General features: G+C 38.1%; 5 protein-coding genes across 5 annotated transcripts; 3 read left to right on the top strand and 2 right to left on the bottom strand.

Annotated features, from left to right (window-relative positions):
• Positions 1-382: 382 nt before the first annotated feature.
• Positions 383-4,065, bottom strand: LOC137723015 (FLUCTUATING-LIGHT-ACCLIMATION protein 1, chloroplastic-like). Its single transcript, XM_068462168.1, has 6 exons — positions 3,193-4,065; positions 2,413-2,515; positions 2,176-2,231; positions 1,463-1,627; positions 998-1,111; positions 383-911 (listed from the first exon to the last, which is right to left on the bottom strand). Exons 1-6 carry the CDS (start codon positions 3,880-3,882, stop codon positions 819-821), a joined length of 1,221 nt encoding a protein of 406 aa, XP_068318269.1. The 5' UTR covers positions 3,883-4,065; the 3' UTR covers positions 383-818.
• Positions 4,066-4,933: 868 nt separating this feature from the next.
• On the top strand, positions 4,934-7,070 carry LOC137722465 (small ribosomal subunit protein eS24z). Its single transcript, XM_068461472.1, has 5 exons — positions 4,934-5,097; positions 5,558-5,599; positions 5,837-6,007; positions 6,618-6,704; positions 6,798-7,070. Exons 1-5 carry the CDS (start codon positions 5,026-5,028, stop codon positions 6,834-6,836), a joined length of 411 nt encoding a protein of 136 aa, XP_068317573.1. The 5' UTR covers positions 4,934-5,025; the 3' UTR covers positions 6,837-7,070.
• Positions 7,071-7,222: 152 nt separating this feature from the next.
• Positions 7,223-8,266, bottom strand: LOC137722195 (protein HEAT INTOLERANT 4-like). The gene has a single exon (XM_068461158.1). The coding sequence runs from the start codon at positions 8,264-8,266 to the stop codon at positions 7,223-7,225; it is 1,044 nt and encodes a 347-aa protein (XP_068317259.1).
• Positions 8,267-10,830: 2,564 nt separating this feature from the next.
• Positions 10,831-11,769, top strand: LOC137722194 (protein HEAT INTOLERANT 4-like). The gene has a single exon (XM_068461157.1). The coding sequence runs from the start codon at positions 10,831-10,833 to the stop codon at positions 11,767-11,769; it is 939 nt and encodes a 312-aa protein (XP_068317258.1).
• Positions 11,770-12,640: 871 nt separating this feature from the next.
• Positions 12,641-13,390, top strand: LOC137722192 (uncharacterized). The gene has a single exon (XM_068461156.1). The coding sequence runs from the start codon at positions 12,641-12,643 to the stop codon at positions 13,388-13,390; it is 750 nt and encodes a 249-aa protein (XP_068317257.1).
• The last annotated feature ends 6,695 nt before the right edge of the window (positions 13,391-20,085 follow it).

Raw genomic sequence — 20,085 nt, 5'->3', positions numbered from 1 at the left:
GTCCTTTTCATACACCAAACCGGGAGAAACTTACCAACGCTAGGGATGCCATTGTGGTGATATCTCAAGCGAATCAAGCAATACAATGTGTTTTGACTTTCTCACATTGACAGTATGTGATTAGCTTGAGACTTCACCACAATTGCATCCCAAGTGCATGAAAGTTCTACTCTTGAATGGGAGAGAAACTTTCCTACGCCTGAAATGCCATTATGGTGGTATGCCAAGTGAATTACACACTTCCAATGTGACAAAAGTTACTTACCTACTCCTGGAACATCATTGTGGCACTATTCCAAGTGAATCATGCGTTGCAATGTGTATTAACTTTCTACATTAGTAGTGTGATTAACTTAGGATACAGCAACAATTGGATCCCATGTGCATGAAAGTTCTCGCTGACTAGATAACCGCTAACCGAACCAAAACATTAGCAACCTTAGCAATACAACTTTACAAGCTCATACATAGAAGGTATTGGAGCTTTTGTTGCATTAAAAGTTTACAAGTCTTCATTACTACAACAAACATGAACTATATACTATATCTTGGGAAGGTATGTCGTCAAATTCTAGCTTTTGTTACATTACATTTGCCAAAGTACACCTATTACGAAAATGATTGTAATTAACACGACGAAACTCTATTCTAAATATAGATACCTCAGTATAAAATTACACGAAAAGACACTCTTTCTAGACATGTATAATTTCTGTACATCGCGGATATCCCCCAATGAAATGGCCCTTCATCAATGACTCAATATGCAGTTCAGTTGTACCTCTTGCAGGATAGTGCAGGGTTGCCCGAATGTTCTCTCATAAAGGCCTCAAAAGCGGGTAGTCTTCAAGTAGTTCCCGCTCAGACAGAGTGTCAGTTTCATTCTGAGGAGTCCACAAGACCTCTACTGCCTGCAAGAAAAAGAACAAGATGTACATGTATCAGCTCAGCTCCGATTTAGCAGAAAAATTTGTGAGTTCAATGAAAGTATTGTTACCATTATTTTGCTCGAGGGAATGGATCCAAGCTTTTGCAATGCTTCCTTCAAGTCACCACTGCCGTTGATGGCAGGCAACTTATGCACTCCTTCAGCAGCCACCAATATTGTTATCTGATTGAAATTCAGACAGAAAACAGGTCAGATATTAACAATTCTGTTCCCTAAAACAATCCTGAAACTATTCAACTCAATTACGAAACTTTATGTTATTTCCTAAAACACTAGAGGAGAGAAGAATTTTTATGTTTGTATGGTATCTAGTCTCAGATGTATGATATAAGCATAGCAGTCACTACCAAAGATGAGGTCAAGAAACGTTCATCATCCCAAACGTTCATATTCACCAATACTTCCATGATAGCCCAGCAGGGCCTCTATAACAATGCTTAGATTTGGAAACACTGATTTTAATAGAATGTTCAGGGCTTAACTAGTAAATAAACAACACAGGTTCGTCCTTACCACTATATATTCATTGCGGAATCCATTAGCACTCCGGCTTGTTGAGCTTTGCTTTCTTATGTTGTTCACATTGACAAGTGTCTCTTCATCAAATTTACCCCTCTCTTCGATAGAAAGCTGATTAAAGCTTTTCTCTGCATCCTCTACGCCTCGCTTTAGAGCAACCTACAAGCATGACAAAAGTTATAATCCATGTCCTTCACATTCCTCATATCTATATAAAGTTATACTTTCTGTTTTCCTCCATGCATCCATAACTTAACAATTATAAGAAAAACACCAATCCAGATCGTGCTTCAGACATTATTCCACCAGACCAACGGTTTTGATTTCCTCTCACTTTTTCTGGTTAACAATAAATTTAAGGAGTATTCCACCGCCCCTCTATAATATAGGCATGACACTATTATCTATGTTTTCATCAGCATAGATCATGCCTCCTCTCGCAATTTGTAAGAAAGCTTTGCATGTGTCCACGAGACATCAAATTGCATTAGTTTTAATCTTTAAAAGTTTAGCCTAAGCTGTTTAAATTACTTGACAAGTAGCTGCCACTACCATATGTTATCTCATACTTTATAGTGCCAAATATCTTAAGAGAGATGAATTCCTTTGATTTACCTATGGGTTTCCACCATCTCTAACAATGGTAGGCAACAACAATGATGCACCAGATATCAACCAAGTATGCCAACAGATGATATTGAACTTACAGATGAATAACCGGAGATGCAATAATCAGGATGTCGTAGCAAAGCTAGTGTTGTCTCTGCAATTTTAGTAAAATTTGCATCAGAATCCCGGAAGGAAAAGAAATCAAGAATACAAAATAGTAACTTAACATTCTGGGTATGGTAATAGATCTAAATATTAGTTTAACTGAAAACCCAATCCTAAGAGTTCAGTTGTATTATGCAAGTGTGCGTGAATAATAATATATACAGGTTCACCTGTCAAAACATAGCCCAAACCATCAGGGGTAGAAGTATCTGCAGTTTCAGCAATCCGATTAAGATCCCTTTGGAGCGTTCGTCCCATGCCCAACAAACCAACCTTCGAGAAGGAGAAAAATAGATGGTGAAACAATAGAGAACAAAATCTTCGTTGCCATCCAACAAAAGAGTCTATAAAGTGCATATCACATTTCCAAAAATTAGGCTATAAAGTGAAATTACAGCACTAAATATCAAATTTCCAAATTGTATGTATGATCCCCTACTATTATCCTCGTTTCAAGGTTAAAGCCAGTCGATGTTGCTATGTTTTACAAATACCGGCGCACTTTTCAGGGAGTACCTTCAGATGCCTTCCTCCAAACCCCAAATACTCAGTTATCTTAAAACATCCATCCTAGAATGTGCTTACTTACAACCATATAATTTCTTGATCCCCTAGTTTTTCTACTTATAGAACAATCAGCCCTTCCTTTAACATGCACCGATCAAATAAGGCAAAAATCCCCACAGTTTGCCACTTCAGCACAAAAATCCTAGTTCTAACCCAAACCATCCATATCCAAATTGAATGCAATGAAGGGCAAACAAGTCATTGAACTAAATAAACGAACAAATTTCCAACCTAACAGTTCATGGGGTCATATGTATAAAGATCTCTAATTTAACCGAGGATTTCAAATTGCATAGCAGCAGCATGATAATATACATATAGATACATACATATATACATACAGATATGTCTGCAGAGTGAAAATTACAAGCATTCAATCAAACCTGAAGCTTGAGAACGCTTGTTTTCTCAGTAGCAGTAAGCACACTTCCCTCAGACCGATCCGAAAGGAACCCGGAAACCAAAACAAACGCCGCAAAACCCGTCAAGATCAGGAAGAAGCTCGACCCGGCTCCAACTCCGAACCCAAATGCCGGCCCCACGTAAAATCCACCACCCCCGCCACCGAACCCGAAAGGCGAAGGCGCGTAGTACGGCGCGGAGTACGAAAAACCGGGCCTTGAGCCCGGAGTCCTCGGCACCGAGTAACTCCTCGAGGACGAAGAGGAAGACGACGAGCGCGAAGAAAACGAGCCTCCCCCGACCCGACCGCCCGAGGCAGCCAATGCCGAATTGGGGTCGGACATCAGCAGCAGACCCAACAACACGGCGACCATTGCCGGCTTTCTCAACCCCTTCATAGCTTCCAACAGCTTTCCGGCGATAATCCCAATTGGGTTTGCTGGGTTTGTTGCTGGTTGTGCTGGGTTTTCTTCAACGACAAGGGACTGAGATTTTGAGTCGGGTAACTGCTTAAAGCATTGAACTTTGAATTTGCAGGGGAGTTTTTGGATTTGGAAATTGAAGTTTTTGAATTTGATTGGGTTAGTGGGGAGGGGGCGGAGACGGGGGAGTAGATTGTGCTGCTTCCATTTCAATGGGTTGGGAAGGAGCAACGAAGCTGTTGCCGCCATTTGAAAACTGTTTTCGAGTCGAGTGTTTTTGGAATTCAGAAATCAAAAGCGTGGACGGGTTTTTGTTTTGAGAAACGGAATTTTGGAGGAGGAGATATCAGCTGGCCTCTCTGATTCGTTCAATCTCAGCCTCATTTTCTTCGTCCGTGTCTCTTTCTCTTGGATGAATCCATGAAGATAATAGATTTTCCACGTTAAATGTTTGACTTATTTTTAGCTCTGTCCTTAAAATTTGATTTTTACCTCGCTTTACTTTCTCTAATTTAAAAGTCGTCATTTTATTTTTTGAAACTCAAAGTTCGTTTTACTTTGTTCCCTAAAATTTGATTTTGATCTCATTTTTCTCCCTGAAATTTGAAAGTCATCACTATAACACTCAAATTCGCTCCACATTATTGGATATGTTAATTTCTTGTATAAGTTTGATTTGGGTGCCCAGGCTAATTTCCTTTTTTATCTTTTCCATCTCTTCATTTCCTTTTAAATTTAATATTTTTTGATTGTTGAATGTCAACGTAATGTGAAGATTTATAATCAAATTTGTTACACATGTGGCATAGTCTTATTGGGTGTTGGGTCCTACATATTTTTAAGAGACGACTTATAAGTTTCATGGGGAAGAGAGAGTCATAAGTCATAATGGACCAAATTTTGAATTTCATAAAGTAAAGTGGTGATTTTTGAGTTACAGGAGCAAAATGAGATAAAATGAAGTTCCAGGGCGTAGTTAAAATAAGCCTTATAAGAATGGGTTATTTTGACCACCCGATAAAATTCGATCCTGGACCAAAATGATAAAAATGGGTTATGTTCGGTGGACTTTTAGTTCGTCTAACCCCTCCGAGTTGCACGCCTAGTTGAATCGTGGACCGAGTTCTTGTTCGGCCCGAATCATGACTTGGTGTCCAAAGTCCGACCCGAATTATTTAGAGCATTTGGGCCTGGCCTACAAAAAAAATAGTTAAACGTAGCTCGGCCCAAACCCACCGAGTATCGACTGTCTCCATCCTTCGAAACCCTAATCCAATAAAAGCTAAACTCTTCCAACTCTCTCAGCTCCCTCTACCGTAGTTGCTGCGACTACTCCATTTTCCGCCTCATTGCCCTCTGGTTTGGTATCTTCCGGTCTAATCAAAACCAACCATGGCGGACAAGGCAGTCACCATCCGAACCAGGAAGTTCATGACCAACCGCCTTCTCTCTCGCAAGCAATTCGTGAGTTCCTCCATCATTTCTTCCTTTTTGCATCTAGCATTTAATTGGGTTTTCGATCTTGTGTGTGTATTTGTTAGTGGGTTGAGCTGTTTTATTTCTTTAATTTTGTTAATTTTCTTTGTAAAGTTGCCTACTTTAATCTGGATATATGATTTTTCTTATGAAGCTGTTATTCACCCTACCGAGTTTTTAATTATAATTTGGCTACGATTATTTATTTGTGATTTTTCTCTGTAAAGTTGCATGCTTTGATATGGATTTAGGGTTTATTTATGTAATTCTTACTCATCCAACTGGGGTTTTTTTTTATTTATTTATTTTATGTATGTTGGATTGTAGGGGTTTAGTGAAAAATAAGAGGTTTAAATGATTTGTTAGAATTTTGTGTTGTCAGCTTTCCGTGATTAATCTTCTCTTACGGGGTTAATCATAATTCAACTTTTGCTTTTGTTCCATGTAGGTCATCGATGTTCTTCATCCAGGAAGGCCAAATGTTTCAAAGGTATTGTTTTTTTCTTTTTGCGTTCTTTCAGTTTTCAGCTCTTACGTACTTGCATTCAATTGTGTCTGATCAACTGTATTTATCGCTTAACTTGTCATTAGTTTGTTTACTTTAATCGATACGGTTATGTTAGAACTAAGAAATTGTACAATAGCAGTTATTTAACTGTTTCCATTTGAGCAATTCTGAGGTATGCACTTGCTCACTGATTGAATTTGGCTTGGTTGTTTTGTGAAGGCTGAGCTGAAGGAGAAGCTTGCAAGGCTCTATGAGGTCAAGGACCCGAACGCAATCTTTGTGTTCAAGTTCAGGACTCACTTTGGTGGTGGAAAATCTACTGGATTTGGATTGATTTATGACTCTGTTGAAAATGCGAAGAAGTACGAGCCCAAGTACAGGTTGATCAGGGTAAGTCCAGAGTTAACTGATCTATTCTAATTTCATTTTGGCTACCTAAACCATAGGACATTGCCACCACTAGAAATGTAGATAGCTATGTTGAAGTGATTTGATTTGATCAACACCTGGGTGACTCCTAGTGCACATTGAGTTAATCTATGTTAGTAAGAATCGTAGAGCTGTTGATTGTTTATTGGTCGTATTAATCAATGTATCTTCTAAGAGGTATTTTTTGTTAGCTCTTTTCATCATACGACGATTCAAAATATTCTCAATTTCCATATTCATTTTCCATGAACAAGTAAAGGTTTTTTTATTTTGTTTTCACATCATTTTTTTATGATTGGTTAATGCCGTCGGAATCTGAGTTAGTCCTATGTGTTTGTTGGTATCTTTTCATTTCTGGTGTGCACTAGTACTTGAGAATGAGTGGATACTTAAGTCACCTGTATTGATAAACTAAAGGTGGGAGCACGAGTATAGTCATGTTAACCCAAACATTTTCTTTCCATTTTCATTATTGGTTTCACGTTTACGTTTTCAGCATAACGTAATGTTGCTTATCAGTTCTGCTTCTATGAGTTCATGCCACTAAAAACATTACTTTTATATATTGCAGAACGGACTTGATACCAAGGTAGAGAAGTCAAGGAAGCAGTTGAAGGAGAGAAAGAACAGAGCCAAGAAGATCCGAGGAGTAAAGAAGGTAAGAAAGTCACTTGTGTTATTTCCTTGCGTGATTCTAATTTGATTTCATTACCTTGCTTCTTACAACGATTTTGTTCTATTTTTCGTGCAGACCAAGGCATCAGATGCTGCAAAGTCAAAGAAGAAATGAGCGTTGGTGATTTCAGTTCTAGTTTCTGTTGCTCATAGCAGCACTGGCCTTTTCTTAAACATATTTTGCCGTTAGGATGCGTTTAAAACGAAGATTCTGCTGTCAGTGTGTATTTTTAGAGAGCCATCTACTATTTGGTTTTTCTTTTACTTCCAAAATTTCAGCATTCTGATGAGGACAGATTTATTATATTAAGTAGCAACAGATTCAGATTATTTATCTGACTTCCGTTTATTTGTGATCTCGAAATGTTCTTAATCTTCTAACTAGCGACAATCTAATCGTGGGTAAAATGCTCTATGAAATTTCGGTCTTGTTGGACCGATGAACAACTGATTAAACTTAAACATGAAAAGTAAAATGTGTTTAGGATTTGGCATCCTGCTCTATGGAACCTCATGAGGCTTGCCGTAATACTTGTTGATGAATCGATATTTAGCTCTCGAAATGTCAGGAGTTTCCGGTGTTTGCACCGGGTAGAACTTGTAAATCCTCCTACTTCCGAAACCCTCTTCCCGGCTAAAGCGCCTAAGGGTGTTTGCCCCTTTGTTCGAGCTCCTTCGTTTAAATCCCCCGTCTTCTATCATCGCTTGAACAAAAGAAAAAACACTATTGCTACTATCTTTGTTCTCTCGGCCGTTTCTCTTTGCTTCAAATAGCTTGTCCTCCACATATTCCTTCAAGCCAGCTTTTACAATCGGAGACAACTCATCATCTCCTTCTATCATCTCCTCTATGATGAACTTGGCAACTTCATCCACCTCTCCTCGTGCCCGACAGTCATCTTCTTCCTCCTTGTGATCATCCAAACACGGAAAGAAGTACTGAAGTTTCACGAAACTTTCATCCTTCGTGTAATTCAAAGCATCGCTTCTCCTTTCCGTGCATCCCAAGACAAATATTTGAGGATACTTTATCACTTGGGTGTCTGAATCTCTCTTGTACAGAGGAATGCATGGAATCCAATCCATGTTCAATTCTTTCATTGTAACCCTAACTTCTGCTCCGTCGAGTGGCTTAATCCTCAGCTCATCTGAAGGCGGGTATGGCGATACAACAGCCACCAAAACAGGGACTTCAACTTCATCCTTCCTCTGACAATGACATTCAATTGTTCCAAACAGATATACGTTGTCATCGTTACCAAGGACCTCATGATTGAGCCTTCCATTCTCTTCGAATGCTCGTTCGAGATTAAGGAAATCCCACTTGAACTCTTTGTGCACCGAGTCCATCCCGTGCCAGCCTTTTCCGACAGGAAACGCAGCCTTCCACAGGTCTTTCAGTTTTCGGGGCTCCTCCACCAAGTGCTCGGGTTCCGGTTTGGATTTGGGTTCGGAAGCTTTCACCCGCTTTTGCAATGGCCGAGTAGGTTTGCTGCTGTCTGCAGGTTTCTGGCTAGCCTTCCTATTTGCTCCTTCTTTAACCATCGTAACTTTATTAGTAATAGTCTAGCGAGAAGAAAATACTCAAAACTTTCACAGAAAGAGAGAGTAAAAATAAAACAGATATTGAAGAAATCAATAGCTAGTTGTTCAAATACATGATACATTTATATGACGCGACATGTGAGAACACGTGACTTGTATGCTCGGTACTGATAAAATTTTGACGTGTGAGTTTCCTAAGCAAACTAGGATTATTAGTCAATCTTGGAGATCCCTTTTACCCCCAGCAGGAAAAGGAAACCAGATTATTTACCCTACCAGGATACCTACTTCCACCAGGGAAACGAAATTAGAAACAAAACCCTAGTCCCAATAGGAGTAGGCAGCAACTGCTCCTCCGTCTTTGGTGGTTGATTTGATGCGCAGCCTTGGTGGGGACGTTAGCGTAGTAGATTCCATTCTTCTCGAGAAAATCCTACCGCACTGTACCGTTGAACAGTTGAGGCGCACAGCGAAGAGTACCAGAGGCAGATATTTGAGTCCAGTTACTGATAAGCTGTGGCGGAAATTCTACATGGCATTCGGTGCTGCGAGGGCTGATCAGGCGGCTGAAAACATGAAGATCAACATAAATGCAGGATTCAGATGGAAGGAGCTGTTCGAGGAGAAAGCGGAGGAAGTGAACAAGAAAGAAAACAAGGCGGGTTGGTTTCTGGGTGCAACGCTTCTTTCCCCTTCGGAGGAGGGTTGGTTTCTTGTACACGACTGTTGACGAAAAACTAATCTTGCCTAATCCTTCTCTATTTTCACTTAAAAAATGGCATTTCGATAAAATGTGCAGTCCACTTATGAAGTTGTGACAATTTTTTGGGTACGTATGCGTCAAGAAAAGAACACATACAAGTTAAACACAAATCCACATTTTACCAGGATTCCTATTCCAAATAGGAAAAGGAAAAGGAAAAGGAAAAGGAAACCAATAAAAAGCAAATTGAACGTAGGTCTTTCATTTATTCTAACTCTTCAACTCCGCAGTCAAAAAAGTGAGAGAGAGAGAGAGAGAGAGAGAGAGAGAGAGAGAGAGAGAAGGTGGCTAATTATATGGAAGCAAAAGCAGCAGCTCCTCCGTCTTCGGTTGCTAATCTAATTCTCCACCGTGGGGGCAATGTTAGCGACGTAGATTTCAATATTCTCAAGAGAATCCTACCACATTGCACTGTCGACCAGTTGTGGAACATAGAAAAGAGTACGAGAGGAAGAGATCTGAGTCCCGTTACAGATAAGCTGTGGGAGAAAATCTGTGAAGCGAAGTTTGGTGCTGATCCGAGGATCGAAAAGATTAAGAGAGCGAATGTCGTGTTCAGATGGGTAGACGTGTATGAGGCAAAACTGGAAGCTGACAGGTAGAAGAGTCAGGGGCATCAAATATTTGAAGCTGCTCGAATACAAATTCCTTCATCGTCAAGCAATAATGAAAGAAGTAGCTCTGGCAGTGGCATTAATAATGTTTCTTCCAGAAAGGGCAGCGTGCCGATGAAGAAATTGAGAAGTGAAGTTCGTAATTGTCTCGAGGTGAGAAATCGTAAGATCATGAAGAATTACAGTTCTGCGAAAGATAAATCGACATTCAAGCCAAGCGATATTATTGTTTTGGATGATTAGGCTAAGCTAAAATGTATGAAACTTAGTTCTCTTTTTGGGTTTCAACTACGTGCTCAATAGGCAACGGTTTGATTATTATTGTATAACGAAAATCATCCAATTTGTTTACTCAATCTGTGAATTGTCTTTGTAATACAAAGAGAATTGAGTCTTCGTTCATTACATGTGAAGTTTTGACTTTGTTTTCTTGAATAGTGTACGTATTATTGGAGCTTTCTTGACCTACAAATGACCCTTTAACACATTGATCCGCCATAAAATCATCGAGTCGCTATAGCCGTGTTAGGTCAGGTTCATAAACCAAATTAGGGGCTAAGTCGCTAGGCAAAAGTTATAGGATAAAAATGATCAAAATCATTAATTATTTTTATGAAATTAAAAGATTTTGGAAAAGATCATCTCAAGTATGAAATCTAAAAGCATACAAGATTAACATAATTTCAATATTGAATAAAGAACCGGGGTAGCGTTGCCAAGGAGCTCATGATAGAGATACCTTCTCTTCGAATGTTCGTTCGGGATTTTATCACATAATAATTAAGTGTAATGAGAAGTATAACCACTCAATATAAGTTATATTTAATTTTGTCAATTTTCCGATGTAGAGTTTCAGTATTCTTCAATCTATACTCAAATATGTTTACAGGGGAGAAGCACAGTGGGAGTATGGATATTTCCTAATCCAAGTAGGTATTTTTACCAGTTTTGAAGATCACTTACTTTCGTTAACTAGTCTTTCTTAATTACCAAGTTTAACATTGACCAACTTTAATTAGGGAAAAGTCTCCCATATTGACAAGGAATTAGAATTAATCCAACTTTAATTAGGAAAATTGTACTCGTTATAAATAAATTAGATCTCCATTAAACTTTCTCTGTCTTTTTTTCTCTCAATCGCTCTGAGTTTTTAATTTCAATTGTTCTTATACAACGTTATTACTGCAATGGAGAAAGGAGGAAGTGCAAAGAGGAAGGCTAGCCGGATGCCGGAATTTGAGGACAGCAAGTCCACTCGGCCACTGCAAAAGCGGGTCAAGACGTCCCAACCAAAACCTAAACCCGAACCCGGGCACTTGGAGGTGGAGGAGGAGGCCCGAAACATGAAAGACTTGTGGAAATCTGCCTTTCCAGTAATGACATCGTGGTGGGAATTGGACAGACTCTACAGCAAGTTTGACTGGGATTTCTCCAATCTCGAACGAGAATTCGTAGAAGGGGGGAAATTGCATCATGAAATCCATGGCGAAAACAACAAGAAAAACGTCTACGTTTTTGTTACAACCGAGCCTCACATTGTGGAAGGGCCTCCATCATACAAATGCGAATCGATCCCTGTGGTGGTGGCCATATCATCGCTTTCCCCTCCTTCACAAGAACTAGCCTACAAGATAACTGATTTAAGCAGGCCGGGAGGCCGCGAAGAAGCTATAATTCCGATGAAAAAGATGAAGATGGGCTGGATCCCGTACATTCCTATGGACAAGAGAGGTGCCCAAGTCGAGAGACTGACAAAAAAATCTCTGAAAATATGTTACTTGGGGTGCAAGCAAAGAAAGGTAGCTCTGGAACGCCTTGAAAGAGATCGGTACTTGAAAATTCAATACTCTGTGCCATACATAGTCGATCACAATACTGTGGAGGAAGAGAATGAGCAAGATTTTGAGGTGGAGCTACCTGCGGGGGAGCATGCGAGGGAGGAACTAAAGGAAGCAAGAAGACCAGCATTTGCTAAAATGCGAGAGGAAATGGCCAGGGAACTGGCACTCGCGAAAAATATGAGGATTTACAAGTTCTACCCCGTACAAACGCCGCATACTCCTCGGGTTGAAAAGAAGCTCGCCAAAATCAACAACTACTGTCGCGACGCCGATGAAGTTTTTTGATCACACAGTTTGATTAGTGGTTGATTATTGCACTTGCTCAATATTGTAACTAATGATGATCATTATTTGGTCCGCGTGGCAAAGTATTCCAGTAAATAAGAGTTTATTTCTGCGCTTGAACTTTGAATTGTCTCTAGCAATTGTTACCAAATGCTTCAAAACCTGGACTAAATAAAAAATCCCTCATCAATCAACTATATTAATGTCGGGTGCAGTAATACTAATAGTTCGGGACTTGGGTGCGACAATGTTTGAGATCATGAGTTTTTTTTTTTTTTTTTTTTAATGGCAAAACAATACATCTAGGTGTTTTCTACTGTGCGGTACAGTTTGACGAAACCTGCATTTAGTTGCCCCTAGTTTATGACAAATTAGTTAGATGTAACAGGGGTAGTTGACCTGTTTGAATCTATTCGTTGTAAGTAAAAACCTCTCATAATTTACGGTAAATTCATGAGGGTAACCGGAAGGATCTCTCCTAATTTACAATATTAAAATTTTAAAAGATTTCCTAAACTTTTAGGTCTTGAATCTTGATTCTAATACTCAATCATTTTTCGATAAAAAGATAATACTCAATAATATTATATATGAAAAAAAAAATGTATAACCAGAAAAAAATTAATTACTTGTCTGAATTACTCAGATTATTTACAACAATTTGAAAAAGGAAACATGAAATTACCAGGATTCCTACTTCCACCAGGAAAAAGAATTAAAATCCAAACCCTAGTAGTACTAGTAGTCCCAACAGGAAAAGGAAACCGGACCTGATCGTTCCCTATAAATAAAGTAATAGGAATCTCACTTGAAATTAGAAACCGAACCCTAAACTCCCAACTCAAACAACTGAGCGAGTGAGCAGAGAGTAATGGCTAATGTGGAAGCAAAAGCAGCAACTGCTTCTCCGTCTTCGGTGGTTGACTTAATGCGCCGCCATGGCGGGGATGTTAGTGGAATAGATTCCAATCTTCTCGAGAAAATCCTACCGCAGTGCACCGCGGACGAGTTGAGTCGCATAGAGAAGAGTACCAGAGGCAGAGATTTGAGTCCTGTTACCGATAAGCTGTGGCGGAAATTCTACATAGAGGAGTTCGGTGCTTCGATGGCTGATCAGGTGGCCGAAAACATGAAGACCAACACGAATGCCGCATTCAGATGGAAGGAGCTGTTCGAGAAGAAAGTGGAGGAGGTGAACAAGAAAGAAAACAAGGCGGCTGAGAGGTTGAAGAGCCGGTATCAGATGGAAGCGGCTCGAAAAGAGAGCCGACGAGTTGTTATTTGCACAGAGGCAGAAGCTCCGTCTTCAGCAGGGAACCACAAAAGAAGGAGAAGCGAGGAGGTTCCGTCATCGCCAAGCAACAAAAGAAGGAGCGGCAGCGGCAATAATGTTTCCGTCCAAAAAAAGGAAAGCTTGATCATGAAGAAAGCGAAAAGAGATTTTCTCAACTGTCTTGAGGTTAAAAATCTTGCAGCTATGGCGATGGTTAAATTGCATAAGAGTTACAGTTCCAAGAAGGATTCGACATTCAACCGAAGCGCCATCGTTTCTGAAGACCACGCTCCGATCAGTTTCGACTCTTGCTCAATACGCAACAGCAGAACTTGCTTGATAGCCTAGGCCTTTTGATAAAATGCTGTCCCACTTATGACAATGTTCTATTTTCTGAGTTTAATACTTTTTGTGACTGTTTACGAAATTCGCAAATTTGACTGTAAATTAAACAAAATGTTGTATTTTGTGACGAATTTAATTCAAAGAGCTTGCACGAGATCCTTTCCTTGCGAATTAAACAAAATGTTGCAACTCATTTGGATTACCATTCATTGAGTTCGGGAAGTCTTTCATTGTTCTTGAATTTTAAAACGATGAAAACATATTTGATCAACGACTGTTCCTGCGACGTTGATGAGTTTTTTCAATTAATTAATTTGATTAGCGGTTAATTAACTTGTAAATCGAGGACAGGAATTTTCATCATAGAGTTTGTGATTGCTACACTTGCACAGTGCAACTAATGTTGTTCATTATTTGGTACTTTTACGAAGTAAATTTCAGTAAATTACATGTTGTTTATGCGATTAAACTTTAAATTGTCTCCATAAACAGTTAAAAAAGGTTTCAAAACTTAAACTAAAGAAAAGACCACTTATCTATGAAATTGTTAATGTCGGGTACAATAATACTAGTAGAGCACTTCCGTGCAATAATATTTGAACTTAAAAGTTTTCCTATTTGTTAATAAAGAGTAATGTTATACTTACCACTTAGTTGTATCATCTCTCTAATATAGATAGGGTCCACCAATGCATGTGGTTCCCGTTTTTATTAGAGAGATAATACAAATAATAGTACAACTAGATGGTAAAAATAACATTGTTGTTAAAAAAATACTCGGAAAAGCGTTTTTTACCCTAAAATATAGTTTAACGAAAAAACCAGTAATTTCTTTTGTACGTTAGTATTTTCATTAAAACACCTAAAGGCCCCAAATGCAACCAAACTAGGCCACAAATGTCAACCCACCAGGCCCAGGATACAAAGACGAGAATAAGCCCAAAGCTAAAATTCCAAAACTCCAAAGTCAACGAAAGAAGATTAATAAAGAAAGAGTGTTACTAGACTCACCCCAGTGTCTTATTTTCTCACCCACATGATAATCCCACCCACCATAGAAATTTAAAAAAGTAAAATGTTATTTCCCCATCCACCATTATTCTCAAAATAACCATAATATATTTTTTTAAATAACTCTAATAAAAAGGTAAAATGTTATTTCCCTACCCACCATTATTCCCAAAATAACCTTTTTTTTTAAAAAAAATAACTCCAATACATCTTTAAATCATATTATAAATAAAGAAAAAAAAATGAAAAAAAAATGAAAAAAAATGCAAGACATAAGACCTACACGTTCATCATCTCCTTCACACTTAACGTCGTCCTGCAGAGACCCTGGATCCCCGAACCACTCTTCTTCCTCCTTTTTTGTCAAAACCGCAAATCTCACACCCAATTCTCTTTTTTCTCCATTGAAGTTTCTCGCCTTCATCTAGCACACGCCCATTCCTTCCTCCAACCTTTCCGTCAATTCTAACCTAAATCTTTCTCAACCTCTTTCCACCAAAGATATCACACCCCACCCACCATTATTTATTTATTATTTTAAATTATTTTTTGTTTTTTCAAAATTGTAGTACTAAATTAAATAGGGATTTAATAGTCTTATTTTAAAATGATAAATATGTTATTAACATTTTCATTAAATGGTGGGTGGGGAAATAAGACACCGGAATGGGAATATCACCACTCTAAAGAAATAAGGTAAATTACACAAAACTACCTCAATTATGGGTTGAACCACACTATCATACCTCATCTTTTAAAAATGACAATGTCATACCTCATATTTAGAATTTGTTGCAATGTTATACATCTGTTAGTTTGCCCATGAATTTCACCATTAAATGCTGAATTGGCTTGATGCGGGACCTAGTTCCTTGCCAAATGGATTCCACGTAGCACCACTCCCAAAGTTTTCCCGCCAAAAGTAGACACGTCAGAAAATATATTTGATTTATTTTTTATTTTTTATTTTGGTAATTTGAATTTCAAATTTTGAAATTTGAAATTCACTTTTCCCGCCAAAAAGTGAGAAAAATGTGATCTAACATTCTAAGCACAGATTATTATCCTTTACCCCAAATTTGAAAAATCTAACCCAAACATAATGATATAACCACATCAAAACTAGTGTATTCAAGCACAAACTACTCATCATGATATAACCACATCAAAACTAGTGTATTCAAGCACAAACTACTCATCATTTCCAAAGAAAAATATGAAATGGGCCAAATTATGCATAAAACCTGCTTAATTATCTAGAAATTCATAAACCTGTTCAAAAAACTAACTGAATTTATGTAGCATCTTCAACCAACATTACAAAAAAAACCTACTACATCATCAATTCAATTCATAAAAGACCTATTAGATGCATAAAACATGTTCTAACATTATAATTCCTTTACAAAAAAAAACAACCATCTGTGCAAAAAACAAGAGGCTGGATTGCTTGGTATTTTTGTGCTAGGTGCCTTTGGATGATTCAGTTATTGGTTTGCTTGGTCTTTCTCTACTTGGTGCCTCTAGATGATTCAACTACTGATTATGATGCCTAAATCCAAAGTTCATTAAAACTATAAGAGACAAAGCAAGGTTTTTAACTAAATCCAAATGTTTAACAACTAAGGAAATAGTTAGGTTTTTACCCTTGTTTTCCTTGTCCTCTTTCTAGGTGCAGCTTGGGCTGAATTTGTTGATGGTGATTGTCCTTGAGCGGATGTGGATGCCTACAAAGCAATTTAAATAATTAAGAGTCTAATATGATATTAAAGGATTTAAAAAACCACATAAAGTAGAAAATGTTACATGTTTGTCCCTGAAGGAAGATGTCTATGATGGGTTCTTGCATTATGTCATTCTTTTTTGCATATGGTACATTTCAAACTCCCTTACCTTTTCCTTCCTAGCTTAAGTGGTTAAAGATGACCCTTGAGTATTATTGGTTGGGTTTATGGGAGTTTGTTCACCCTCATTGTCCCTCTCAGCAGTTTCCTTGTTTCTCATCTTCCTCAGCCTTCCAAGTTGCCTTGTATATGTTAGAGGCAATATTGGTGCGTTTTCAGTTTCATCTCACAAAACATCTTATTCATCGGTATTACTAAATGAGAATACACCTTCAAGTACCGTGCCTTTGAATAATAAGCATCGACATGGTCCTTCGGTTTTTCTCTCTTAAAATTTATGGCAGCTATTGCATGGTTGCATGAGATTCCTGTTAAGCCAAACTTTCTGCAAGAACAGGCCTTCTCAACCAAGTCAACCACATATTGTTCCCCCCTCCAACATCAACTTGAAATTTATTGCCCCCTGACCATTGTGCAATGCACCTGCCACTTTGAATTTTGGATTCCACCAACTTCTTCTTGATTTTAGGACAGAGATCTCCAACTTTGTTCACCATTATATCCTTCTTATCTGAATTCTCTTCATCAACAGTGTGTGAATAAGGAATAGCATGATAACAATAGGTTTTTGTCTTGGCACAAGTATGATAGCATTGAAATTTTCACAGAGATTGTTCAGCAACATGTCATACTTGAGATAGGTTTGAAAATGGGACTTGCTCCATTGATGTGCAGGTTTCTTCATCAACCAATTATAGCCCTTTTCATTCAGCATCTTCATATCCTTCATTGTTTTTTTGAAGTGGGGAACTGTTGTTGTTCTGACTATTCATCATAGAACATCCTTTAAAGTTTTCCCCTTGAACATATTTTTGAAGTTGGTATACAAATGTCTCATATAAAATATGTGGTGGGAATTAAGGATGACTTTTTGAAAAACCGGAATTAACCCATTTTTGCTTATCACTGATAAATGTCCATCCTTATTGATTGACAATACCAACATCAACGGCCAATAACTCTAAGAACCAAATCCAACTGGACTTATTCTCTATTTCTACCACTGCGTACGCTATAACCCATGTTTCATCATTTGGGTCAATGCCAACAGCACAAAGTAGCTAATCTCTATTTACACCCTTTAAATAACACACATCTAATCCTATCAATGGTCTGCACCCTGACTTAAACCCCTATTTACATGCCCTCAAGCACACATATATCCTTTGGAACCTCTGCATATCCAACTTCACCTTCATTGTGCTTCTAGGTTAATCTTCCTCACTTTCTCAGCAAAATCTCACAACTTTGTGTATTGCTCTGCATATTTTCCCTTAATGATCTTCAAAGCCCCATCTAAAGCCATGTAAGATTTCATCCTTATACAACTGTGATTCCACTTTAATTCGACAGTTGCTAAAAAGGAATCAACATGCCATGTGGGATTAAGTTTTATCCTATCCATGTACAAATCCGTCAGCAAATGGGACTTCAAGTTCTTGTTTGCCTAAGTTCTCCCACAAGTGTGGTGATCAAGTATGGTCTTGATTTGTATGATGTTTGAACCATGCATTTTTCTAGCACAACACATCCAAGGGCAGCTTTTGCACACTTTAGTGTGACTTTCAACTTCTCATTCCTAGGAAAATGGATTTCCCCATATCTATTCACTAGGGAGTACATGATGACAGCTTGCTTGAATTGCACATGATCCTTAAAAACAAGCCCTAGTGTAAGAGTGAGATTATTCATGTATATTTTCTCATTGAACTCTAGAAAGTGCTCATGTTTTTTTGCCTCCTTCATCATCTTAAGAGTACACACTCTCTAGGGCATTAGAGTTATAGTCTGGATCATCAACCATATTTTGTTCCACATTTGTAGCATCAACTTCTTCTTCCTTTTGCTATTTTTCTCTTTCCCAGCTTTGCTTAGATTGCCTTGCACTTTTTTGCTCAGAACCCCTTTCATATGTTTGCTTAGAGTTCATTTCTTTTATGTGCTCAGATTCCCTTTCATTTTCTTCCACAATAACATCAAACTTGGAAAACACTGGGTTATCAGCATCATTCCCATAATTACTTTCTTCAAACTCATTATCATTTTCTTCAGCAGCTTCTTCATTCTCTTCTTCAACATTCCCCTTAAAACTAATAGGCACATCAAAGAAGACTTCAGCATCCTCCTCTCCTACATCTCACTCTCCTACCTCAATATCCCATTCTCCTACCTTAGCCACAGATTTCCCCTTGTTCTCATCTGGCCCTTCACCATTTTTCTCTTTCTGACCATTTCGAGAATCAGCATTTGTCTCTCCTACACCTTAGTCGCACATGTTTGCACTAGTTGAGATGTGCAACAATCATCCACTTCTGGCCCTTCAATAGCTAACAAGCCCTTATATTTTCTTGGTTTAAGTGGTGTTGGTCCAACATCCCCCTCTAAACTACTTACCTCCTCAATTACCAATTTACTTGGACCACTGACTTCCATAGACTTCAGAAACTGCTGTTCTTGGGTTACGACTTATTATGTCGTTAATTCTTTAATGTACATCTCAATCACTCTATCTTTTGGAACAAAATTGCATATCGTCTGAACATTGGAATCACTTTCAATCGGCTTCAAACCGGTCCATGTTGGGAATCTTATAATAGTAGTTCATTAACCGCTCACTGTATCCAACTGCCTCCACCATATCTTTTATCACCGTCAGTGACATGAGGTCTTTATCACAGTTATCTATATATGTCATTTTCCCCCCAATGTAGAGGTCATAACTTATCTCCCCACCATGATGCAATCCAATTGAAAATAGTTCTAGATATACTGAAATTCACAAAAACAAACCCTAATTAAAAGCCAACAACAAACAAAAGCAATTGTATTTTAACCTAATTAGAAGCCAACAAAAACCAAAGCACAAGATTCTTCACAAAACAAACCACATATTATGAAAAGTCAAAGCCGACACACTATATGCAAACAGCCAAAGCATGTTAACCATTTCTCGACAAGAATAAACAAAACAATAAAGCAACAAACCACAACAAACCAACTTATCTTGACAAGAATAAGCAAAGCAACAAACCACCTTATATCGACAAGAATAAGCAAAGCAACAAACCACCTTATATCGACAAGAATAAACAAAGCAACAAACCCATTATCCAACAACTTAGTAACCAATTCGAATTAAGAAAGCGTAAAACCACCTTTTTAAACAAGAATAAACAAAGCTACAAACCCATTATCCGACACCTCAGGAACCATTTCGAATTAACAAAGCATAAATCCACCTTTTTAGACAAGAATAAACAAAGCTACAAACCCTTAATACAAAACCTCAGGAACCATTTCAAATTCTCAAAGCATAAATCCACCTTTTCAAACAAGAATACACAAAACCCATATTCAACCAATTCCGATAAGTAAGTTCAGTGTGCATTTGGAATCATCAAAAGCACAAAAAAAAAACTTACAATAGGTAGGCGTCGTTTCATCGGGATCTTAGCGCACATACCACCCCATGTCGAATCCTTCAATTTTTCTTCGAAGCTAATGAAACCCCTTTCCAACACTAATGAAGTGAGGGAAGTGAGTCGACAAGATGATTTGGGGTTTTCACTGAATTTCTAATTTGATTGTTCGAGAATTGGAGTCACTGGTATGAGAACTAGGGTTCGGGTTCTTCTTTTTCTGGAATTGGGAATCGAATTTGGTCAATAGGGTTTAGGTGTATCGGGGGGGGGGGGGGAATGAATTTGAATGGCACACTTTACAACATACTTTTACTTTTTTAATTTTTAAAATTTTAATTTAAATATTTTTTTTAAAATTTTA

The sequence above is a fragment of the Pyrus communis genome, chromosome 17, assembly GCF_963583255.1.
Source record: "Pyrus communis chromosome 17, drPyrComm1.1, whole genome shotgun sequence".
In the NCBI taxonomy this organism is placed as follows: domain Eukaryota; kingdom Viridiplantae; phylum Streptophyta; class Magnoliopsida; order Rosales; family Rosaceae; genus Pyrus; species Pyrus communis.
The sequence above is the reverse complement of the archived record's forward strand: the minus strand, read 5'-3'. Positions and strand labels throughout refer to the sequence as shown.